Source organism: Mandrillus leucophaeus, unplaced genomic scaffold (assembly GCF_000951045.1).
Source record: "Mandrillus leucophaeus isolate KB7577 unplaced genomic scaffold, Mleu.le_1.0 Scaffold34, whole genome shotgun sequence".
NCBI lineage: Eukaryota > Metazoa > Chordata > Mammalia > Primates > Cercopithecidae > Mandrillus > Mandrillus leucophaeus.
In genome coordinates, this window is record NW_012103587.1 from 3,427,418 (window position 1) to 3,437,818 (window position 10,401).

At 39.5% G+C, this 10,401-nt stretch overlaps 1 protein-coding gene across 1 annotated transcript in view; it reads left to right on the top strand.

Annotated features, from left to right (window-relative positions):
- The first annotated feature begins 2,974 nt into the window (after nucleotides 1-2,974).
- LOC105545855 overlaps nucleotides 2,975-10,401 on the top strand; it is an 82,697-nt gene continuing 75,270 nt past the window's right edge. The window contains 1 exon segment of the mRNA XM_011988894.1: nucleotides 2,975-3,073. Within this exon segment, the coding sequence (XP_011844284.1) occupies nucleotides 2,975-3,073 (99 nt within the window).

Sequence of the window (10,401 nt, forward strand, 5' to 3'; positions counted from 1 at the left end):
CCCCACCTCCAATCCCAGGTCTTTACACGGGCTGGATGCAGGTGATGGTGATGCCAGACAGCCCTTCTCACCTCTTTAGCCATGCCCTTACCCAGGGGCCCAGCAGATTCTCAGTGATGCTGTAAAACCTTTTCATACTCCCTTGGTGTGTCTCAGTTTGGCTGTCCGGTGGGTGATGGCGATCCTAGTGTCAGAAGCATTTGAACCAGAGCAACTCCATCTTGAACAGAGGGTGAGTAAAATGAGGCTGAGACCTACTGGACTGCATTTCCAGATAGTGAAGGCATTCTAAGTCACAGGATGAGATAGGAGGTCAGCACGAGATACAGGTCATAAAGACCTTGCTGATAAAACAGTTTACAGTAAAGAAGTCAGCAGAAATCCTCCAAAGCTAAGATGACCACGAGAGTGACCTCTAGTCGTCCTCACTGCTACACTCCCACTAGTGCCTTGACAGTTTACAAACGCCCTGGCAATGTCAGGAAGTCACCCTATATGGTCTAAAAAGGGTAGGCATGAATAATCCAACCCTTGTTTAGCAAATTATCAGTAAATAACTATAAAAATGTGCAACCAGCAGTCCTTGGGGATACTGTGTCTATGGAATAGCCATCCTTTTATTCCTTTACTTTCTTCATAAACTTGCTTTCACTTTATGAACTTGTCCTGAATTCTTTCTTGCATGAGATCCAAGAAGCCTCCCTTGGGGTCTGGATCCAGACCCCTTTCCAGTAACACTAAGAACCCGCTCATCTTCTCTTGGCAGGTCCTGGCAGGTGGTCCTGAGGATCCTGCCAGGAAGAGATGACTACTCCTTAGCAACTCTTGCTTTATTACTGGCCTTGGGACATCGTCAGCATGGAGATACTTTGACATCCCACTGTATGTGAACATATCGAGGAATGAATCAGCAACATTTACGTCATCAGCTGGGACATGACTTCCAAAAGATCAGAGCCCTTTGCGTTGGCAAATGCAGCCTATCTCATTGATCTGTGATAATTCATGGGAAAACACACACCTCTCTTCACATCATCTGTGCTATGTTTTCCTGTCTCAATTTTGGAACTCTAAACTAGAAGCTGCCCAGTTACGATGACCGTGATGGCTCACAACTAAATTACAGGGCATAAGGTTATCTTAAAGGACAATGTTTTACGAAGGCCATGCCATGCTGGCATGTGAGATTGGAGATGCACTGCCGCAAACTAGGTCCTGGTTCAAATCAGCAATCATTACATTAGCTTTACACATTTTGTGATATTAAAACACAGATCAATGGATGGAGAATAACATTAAATTTGCCAAAGGTATAGTTTGACAAATTGGCTTCAGATCCCTACGAAAAGAAAAAGAAAAGCCTGCTGGCATTATATTTTCATAATTGATTTTTTTTTTGAGATGAAGTCTTCCTCTGTCACCCAGGCTGGAGGGCAGTGGCATAATCTCAGCTCACTGCAACCTCCGCCTCCTGGGTTCAAGCAATTCTCCTCTCTCAACCTCCCGAGTAGCTGGAATTACAGCCTTGAGCCATCTTGCCTGGCTAATTTTTCTGCTTTTAGTAGAGACAGGGTTTTGCCACGTTGGCTAAGCTGGTCTTAAACTCCTGACTTCAAACGATTTGCCTGCCTCGGCCTCCCAAAGTGCTGAGATTACAGCCGTGAGCCACCATGCCTGGCCTAATATTTATTTTTGTTATTCAGTTGATTATAATGAATCTTTACCTTTAATTTGAAGTGAGAATATGCTAAAAATATATAGATATCATCTTTATGGTATTGAATCAACTAATTGTTTTTAAAACAGGATTTATGCTTTAGAAAAAGAGTATCCATGTTCTTTTCTTAAATTAACCAAGGCTTTGATACAAATACTCTCCAAACTCCATCTTCATGCATAGTACTCTACTGAGAATTTTGGTAGATTAGTTCTTGATCTTCAGAAAGTCGTAGTATATTTGTATGTTTATATATATATCTATATAATAAATATATAATGTGTATACATATAAATGAACACTTGTAAATATATAGTATATAAATGTAAAATACTTATAACATGTACTTAGAGTAATTACTATTATTTGAATATTATTAATGTGCTAATTTTAATAATATAATAATAATTGAGCAACAATTAAATACCAGATATTGTGCTAATTGTTTAATATGCATTATCTAATTTATTCCATCCCGCAATTATTAAAATAGATGTATAACACCTATTATTATTGAAATAGATGTAGTTATTACACATCTATTTTCATAGTTATTGGACTGAATAAATTAGATGTATACCTGGATGTATAAACATCTACAAGCACAGAAGAGTTCATGCACAGAAGCCTAGATTATTGTTATACCTATTTTACAAATGAGAAAAAGAGAAAAATTGATTTGTCTGAGGTTGCATAACCAGTATGCAGCAGCTGCCAGAATGAAATCCAGTTCCCTCTGACTCAGAAGCTGTGCTCCTCACTAAGGTAGAGAGAATTAGAATGGTCCATTCCCCAGAGCAGAAACTGCGGGTAGGTGCCAGGAGGGCCACTTGAAGTGGCATCTGTCATTCCAGAATGATCTTGAAGACAACTCACAGCATTATGTGCCAGGGAGACTGTGTCCCCAGAAGGATGGAAAAAAGACAGCCGGCAGCCATAAACCAACTTAAAACACACACATAGAACCTGGCGACAAAATCTGCAGTGCCCTGTGAGTCACTGTGTGTTAAGTGGTATAATTATATGCTGCTAGCACAAGTATGTACACATACATTCATCTATTTAAAGTATTAATTTAGAGAATGTAAGCATTTGAAATACACAACAGTTCCTCTAATCCTATATTAGCATTTCACCATTGAAAAAAAAAAACCGGTTGTCGGGTCAAGAAATAGAATCATCTGGGCCTTCACTCACCTCTGATGGCCTGATCCATGAGTAAGCTGCTGACGCTGGGATGGAAATTGCATGTAAATGATGGGGACGTTGGTGCTGGGGAAGTGGAGTGAAACTGGACATGTTCAGCATTTGTTCGTCCAAATAGAATTCCAGGTGCATAACCACCTACAAGCACAGGTGAGTCCATGCACAGAAGCCCAGACCCCCAGTAGCCTCATCTTCCCTTAAACAAAACCTTTCTTCTCCATCATGAGATGAAGAAGGAGCCCCAACCCCTCCATCAGGTAGAGAGGATGCCGGGAAGAAAGGCGGCCCTCTGCCTGCACAGGTCAGTGAACAGTAGCCGACAGGGAGAGGTCACTGGGCAGGCAGAGTGGCCACACTCTATCCCCAGTTCAGCAGCCCTGACCTGAACATCCCACAATCCAAGCGGCAGGTGGAGGTGGAGCCATCCAGCCCTGTGGCTCAGAGCTGCCCGGCAGACACCCGCCAGGAGCACAGCTCAAGATAACCCTCAGACCTGATGGATAGTGCTGGTCTCAGCCACACAGTTATTGCACTGAGCCCTGTAATATCATTCACTTCAAGAATCAAAACATTTAGTGTGCTCCATTTTAATTAGAGAGGGGACTGTACCTCCTATTTGGATGCTATTTCAAAATAAATGTTGGCCACAGCAGGTTTGACAGATAGTTCAAAAATTGACTGCTGAATGGTGATAATGTTTTTATGTGTTTTTAAAAGGATCGTGTTTTTCAGGTCTAAACAATTAATTGGTCAGAGTATATATCTTAACTTCTGAACATGAAACACTGTTTGATGTAATGATTGAAGAGTTAAAACAATTTCTCCTGAAACTCTATAGATCTCAGTTCCTGTTCAGCGTCTCTCTAAACAAAATGTTAAAAGGCAATGTTCTATTTTCTAAGGTGGAATATTAGTTTTAGTGTCAGGTATTTTCTAAATGAAGGGTTTGTTACATTCTCTGATATTTAAGTAAATGTTTTTTCTTTGATACGCAGGTACTTTGAAGATGTTTCCACTTCCCTTCAAAGATGTTCAATGTCCCTGCACAGAATGAGAGATGCCACCTTCTCCAGCATGAGACACATCCCCACGTGATCCCTTACCACCCAGACTCCTGGGCGAGTTGGGAAGAAAGAACAGAAGTCAACGCATCCCATTGATTTTCAAGGCACACCCAAAACGTATGAACTTAGATATTTCACAGAGTTTCCAATGTACCTGCCTGTATTTACAAAATAAGTGTATGATTTCTCCCCAAACGTTATTTTTTTTTGCAAGTTACATGCCAATAACCGCCACTGAACATAAGCTGATATTTTTGCTGAATTAAGGATTGTGAATTATCCTTGTAGCATTCTTCGACTTCATCACACATTTCAATTACTTCTCTAAGCACTGACTGTCCCCATAAAATATCTTTAGTTCTTTTCCCCTATGAAATGTGCTGCCAACAATAATGTTTTACTAGAAAATAATGTACATAAATTAACATGATCAAAACCTATAATTATAGAAAATAATATTTGCTTTGTATTCAAGCGAACCTTTCCATGGACAGAAACAAGCACCTTGTCACGTTTTAAGTAAACATTAATTATGAAAAACAAATTATTTGCAAGGAGGCAACACAAAAGTGGATGCTGAACTTCTATGTTAGAGTAAATATCTCACAGATTTGATATGGAACTTTCTTTTAAAGTCTTAAGTTTTCAGTGCTCCTATTGGCAAACGATGTATTAGACCTAGTAATGTAAAATATAATGAAATAGATTGTATCTAATGGAAACACTAGTACTCATTAGATCTGATAACTGTGAGTCTAAATGTGAAACCTCTGCTTTATGAATTATCGCAGATGGTATTGTAGATGATGTCTTCAAGCTCTCTTGCCAAATAAACTCCTTATTAAAGGAGGCCCTAAGGATGATTAAAACAAAATTTAGGGCAGTGGATACATCAGGGGAAAGCAAGGGAGGAGAAAATTGGAGAAGTGCACCCAGGAGGCATGAGCAGTATTCATAATGTTTTATTTCCAAATGCTACCTTATGTGCACCACCATTTGTTATATTATTCTTGATATCTGTAACAAGATGTTATGTGCAGATTCTTTCAGGACTCAGAAAACAATGGAAGGCAAGTACTCCCCCTTTCCAAAGTGGGGTGCTGACCACTGGTAATGCAGTAAATCTTGAGGATATCAAAGGATTGAAATGCAAGAGCCCTGAAAATTGGACATTAAAAAGGCATTAATTTCAAGAGCGTTTTCTCTGAACTGTAATTTCCCCTCCAGTATGAGACTGTAGTGGGAAGATGCTCCTCTCCACTTCACTGGGTGTGAGATGAATTTTGTTTCAGTTTGACGTCACTCAGAAATAGATCCTGAGACAAGGTTTCAAGTTCTCAGGGTTTATGTGGGAGATAACCCAGAAAGCACTAGTAGAGAAGTGGGAAAGTGATACAGGAAAGAGAACCAACAAAGGATGTGTTACCCCACTGATGTCAACTGGAGTAGGATCCCATTAGGATATGCACGGTCCTGGGTTCTCATCTTGGGCAGAACAAAGGTAAAAGGACAACCTGGGTCTTCAGATATGTGATATGGGAGAGACATGACATCTGAAATGCGGATACCAAAGAAACCAGGGAAACATAAATCCATCATGATTTTGCAACTAACTTAGGGAGGGCACTGGACTTCCCAGTCCCTTCACTGGGGGTGGAGAGGGCAGGAAAAACACAACATTCTTTTCTTTTAATGCCAAATGACTATATGATCATAGGTACCATTCGAGTTGAATGTCTACTGTCATTTTGTGTTAAACATAATGAAATTTATCTACTAGACTGTAGACTCCACGTGGATAGGGTGGGATCTATACTTCTCACTGTTTTCTTCCTAGTTTCTTGCACATTGCCTGGCTGGAGGGACAAAGCAAGAAAATGATGTTGCTAAAACCCAGATTTGGCCGGACTCGGCAGCTCATGCCTGTAATCCCAGCACTTTGGGAGGCTGAGGTGGGCAGATCACTTGAAGTCAGGAGTTCAAAACCAGCCTGGCCAACATGGTAAAATCCTGTCTCTACTAAGAATACAAAAATTAGTTGGGCATGGTGGTGCGTGCTTGTAATCCCAGCTACTCAGGAGGCAGAGGCAGGAGAATTGCTTCAACCCCGGGTGGCAGAGGTTGCAGTGAGCCGAGATTAAGCCAGTGCACTCCAGCCTGGGCGACAGAGCAAGACTCCGTCTCAAATAAATAATAATAACAAATAAAATAAAACTCAGATTCCCAGTGGGAGCTGGAGCCTGAGGAGATTCAGCCAGTGCTGAAAATCTAGCCTGGGGAATGGAGCAAAGGGAAGAAACACCCTGGTCTCTTCCTTCCTCCCACCTCCCAATCTCCCAGCAGTGCCTCTCACTGGCTAAGTTGAGCCTGAAGCCAGCTGGCAAGGAGTCACGGACACTGCAGTTTCCTGGGATTCTGGGCACAGGTGGGAAGGGTTGGAGAAGATCTGATCTGCAGGTGAGCATCCTCTATGCCCTGGGAACCATATGTACGAGAGAGCTTGTGGGGAAAGAAAGCACACAGGTGCCCCCAATGACTGCAGTTTGGGAGATGGCCCCAGGGCACCATTCTCCAGGAGGAAGGATGTCACAGCCTTACCTAGATCAGGATCCTCCAAAACTTAGACACTTTCTTATGTGGGAGAAGATTACATTGTTTTTGCGTAAGACCAAACCTTATTGTCACAGGAAAATACGTTTTCTAAAAATTATACATGATTAAAACTCTCATGTTACTGATAACTGTTTTTAATTTTAAATAAGTTGATTGGCATGACTTTTAAGATGATCTTCAAATATGAGGTTTGTGTCACTGCCATCTAAGAATTACGCAAATTTTAAAAGAAAATAAAACGTTGCCTCTGCAGAGCTCCAGTAGAGAACTAGTAGTAAAAGAATATTATTTTCGTTTTTATTATAAAAGCATTGGTTTGAGCTAAAACAGTCTCCAAAATTTCCTTCTAAATCCTCCCACACCATTTCTTTATCTTTGGATCAACTCTTTATAGCATTACATTACCTCTGATTGAAATTTTCTTTGAACAGAAAACAAGAAACTTCTATAATATGATGGGGCTGAACCAAGATATGTGGGTGTATAGGATTGGCTGACATTTGGTAATTCTTATAGCATTTATTTCTTTTTAAATATTATTCACCTTTATTTAGAGAAGAAGTAGAGTATTTCAGATGGGGAGAGAAGACAAGAAAATACTTGTTCAGAGTAACTTTATTTGCTCTGAACAAGTCAGCTCTGTCCTTGAGTTTGAGTTCTTGCTCAAAAACAACAATAGCCAATCCAGAGGTTAATTAGAAACCTTATTCTCAGTAGGTCTGACTGGAGACATATGTATTATATCCATATCCATATATGTATGTATGTATTGATATACAATACAGTTCTGTACAAAACAAGCTTTGTAGATAATGCAAAATCAGTATAATGTAATATATAGTGCACGATTATAGTGTATATTATTTTAATATATGAGAATATCTAAACACACATATATATAAATTATATTCAGTAATTTCATGAAAGGAGATTTGACACGGATCCCTATCCCTACCTTCTTACATCATTTATAGTCTTCATGAATGTTCGGAGTCTCAACAATGAGACTGGCCATATTTTAATCTGGTCTTGATCTCTGATAAGAAAGACCAGACACCTATGAAAACAAAAGAGCAGGTGAGTCTTGAAGAAGTGGAGCTTGGACATGGGAGAGACTGAGCAGAGACAGAAAGGAGGTAAAGGTCCTTGTTACCTGGCACAAAGAAGGTGGCATTTTAGATGGAAAATACTATGAACATATGCTATGTGACCTTCTCCATTTTAAAGGCCAGTTGGTGCTCTGGGGGCAGCACCTACCTGGGGCATGTTCCTCTGGTGGTGAATGATAGCTGTGCAGGCAAAGCCTGGCAAGCATATTGAAGCCCTCTGCTCTTGTCCCATCTGCTAACATTTCACTGGGCCGAGCAGGTGATATACCCAGGCCCAAAGTCTACAGGAGGGCTAGTATATTTCATCAGAGAGGGAGGGTGTGCATCACAGCATGGCCAAGGATGCAAAGGTATATTTTCATAAATGGTAGGAAGTGAAGTGTTAAGGACAATAATGCAGTCTACTGCAAGCTGTTTAAATCCCAGATCTACCACTTTACTTATTGCATAACGCTGCAAAGTCACCCGATACATCAGGGCTTTGAGAGCAATATCGTACATTCCACAGAGACCAGAGGAGTAAGAGCTCTCTCTCTCTCTCTCCTTTTCTTCTTTTTTGGGATCAACAACTACTAAAGCATGAATGCTCACAGCTTTGTCCCACCATTGTTACCTGAGGTTTTATAGTTTTTCCATGAATAAACGTTCACCAACTTACTATGACTTTGGTCAATTGCCAGATCACTGAAATGCTTGCTTTTTACCACATCGTCCAATGTCATAGTTGTTTTTTATTAAGAGATTTTGCTGAGCTCCTCAGTATCTCAATTTGAAGTTCCGCTTATGCAAAATGTCTCAACCACACTATGTCTTCATGTTTTTAACCTGTAAAAGAGATCATTAGAAATAATATCTAATTTATAAGGTTGCTGTGAAAATAAGTGAGTGTATTATTTATTAAAGACTGAGGAGAGGGTCTAGTACATAGCGTACTAGGTCGTACTAAATGGTATATTTGTTAATAGAGCTAACATGTTTCACAGCCTCATGAAGATCACCTAAGGGTAGTTTAAGCAGATCCAAAAAAAAAAAAATATCCTGCTCGCTGCCCCCCATTCCACAAGGCCCCTTTGTTTTCTTATTTATTTCAATCATTTTAACTATTAGTATGAAGTAGATGTTATTATTCAGTTTTACAAACGACAGGGCAGAGGCTCAGGAGCTTCACCTATCTGGTTAGGTTCCATATTTAGGAGGTGGCAAACCTGAGACTTGAACCTAGGTCTATTTGGGTAAACAAAGCCTGAGATCCAACTGCCATGTTAAACTGTGGAAATGTGGAAATGTGGCCTGAAATCTCAATTTAAACTCACTTCCCCTTAATAGGTTTAAAGTTATAGTTTTAAAGTATCTCCTGTTTGCACAGCTGGGTCTCTTCTCTGCAGAGCCCAGGAGCAGCAAGGATGCTCAGACAGCTTTGAGCATTGCCCTGGAGTCACTGTCAACTCAAACTCTCTGAATGTTTCTCCTCAGAGAAAATCAACCTATCGTGCACATAAAGCATCAATGAGAATCCCAAATACTTGTCTGTGTGTTTTTAATGATTTGATTGAGATATAATTCACATATCATGAAATGCACCCTTTAAAAGTATGTAATTCCATCCAATAGCTAATAGTGTACTCACACACGGACTTGTGCAACCATCACTAAAACCTAATTTCGGAACTTTTTCATCATCGCAGTAGGAAACCTTGTACCCGTTAGCAGTCACTCTCTGCCATGCAACCCTAGGCAATCACCCGCCTATTCTCTATCTCTATGGAATTGACAAATCTGGATGTTTCATGTAACTTCAAACATCTAATATGTGGTCTTCTGTGTCTAGCATCTTTCACTCAGCATAAGATTTTCAAGGTTCATCCATGTTGTAGCATGTGTAAAAGTTTTATTCCTTTTAATGAGTGAATAACATCCCATGGTATGAACAGACTCCATGCTGTTCATCCATTCATTAGTTAAAGAACATTTGGGTTTTTTCCATTTGTCTATAATTCATTTTAATAATATAAGGGGAAAAGAAGAGGACTAAATATAGTATTTTATAAAAATATCTTAAAATACATTTTGATATCATACAGATGTTAACAATGGAGGAGGCTTTGTTTCCTAGAATATATTTATTGCATTTCCCCATATATCACATTTTATACGTGGAGGTGACTCGTAAAGTAAAATAATTAGGTATGGGGAAAACCTTGTCTGAGACACATCATTTAGCCCAAGCTGAATTTTTGAATTTGAATAAACCCTCCTGAAACTCAGAGCTTAAGACATTGATAATTCAGTTTCTGAAAAAAATCTGAAAGTTCATAATTTAGCCTCTGAAAAATCCCAATTGAACGAAAAAATAGTTCTAATTAAAATTAATATTAATCTTAAAGGAAAATAACAATTGCCTGAGTTTCTGTTTTTTAATGAGTCTCACAAAGGATTTAAATAACCAAAATTTGTGTTTGATACTGTTTTTTAAATTGGTGATCTTTTGTATTTCAGGCTAACAGTAGTCAATTGAAAACTTATTCCTTTTTTTTTCTTAAGTGTCGGGGTAAATATCCAAGTGCTCAAGTGTGGTATCTCTTTTCCTGGGTGTTCACTGTTCTGTTTATGCTCCTTCCTTGGCTCTCTAGTCAGACATTCGTTATTGAGCTAGAACTGGTTGGGGAATTCCTTTTATGAAGGACAAACAGAT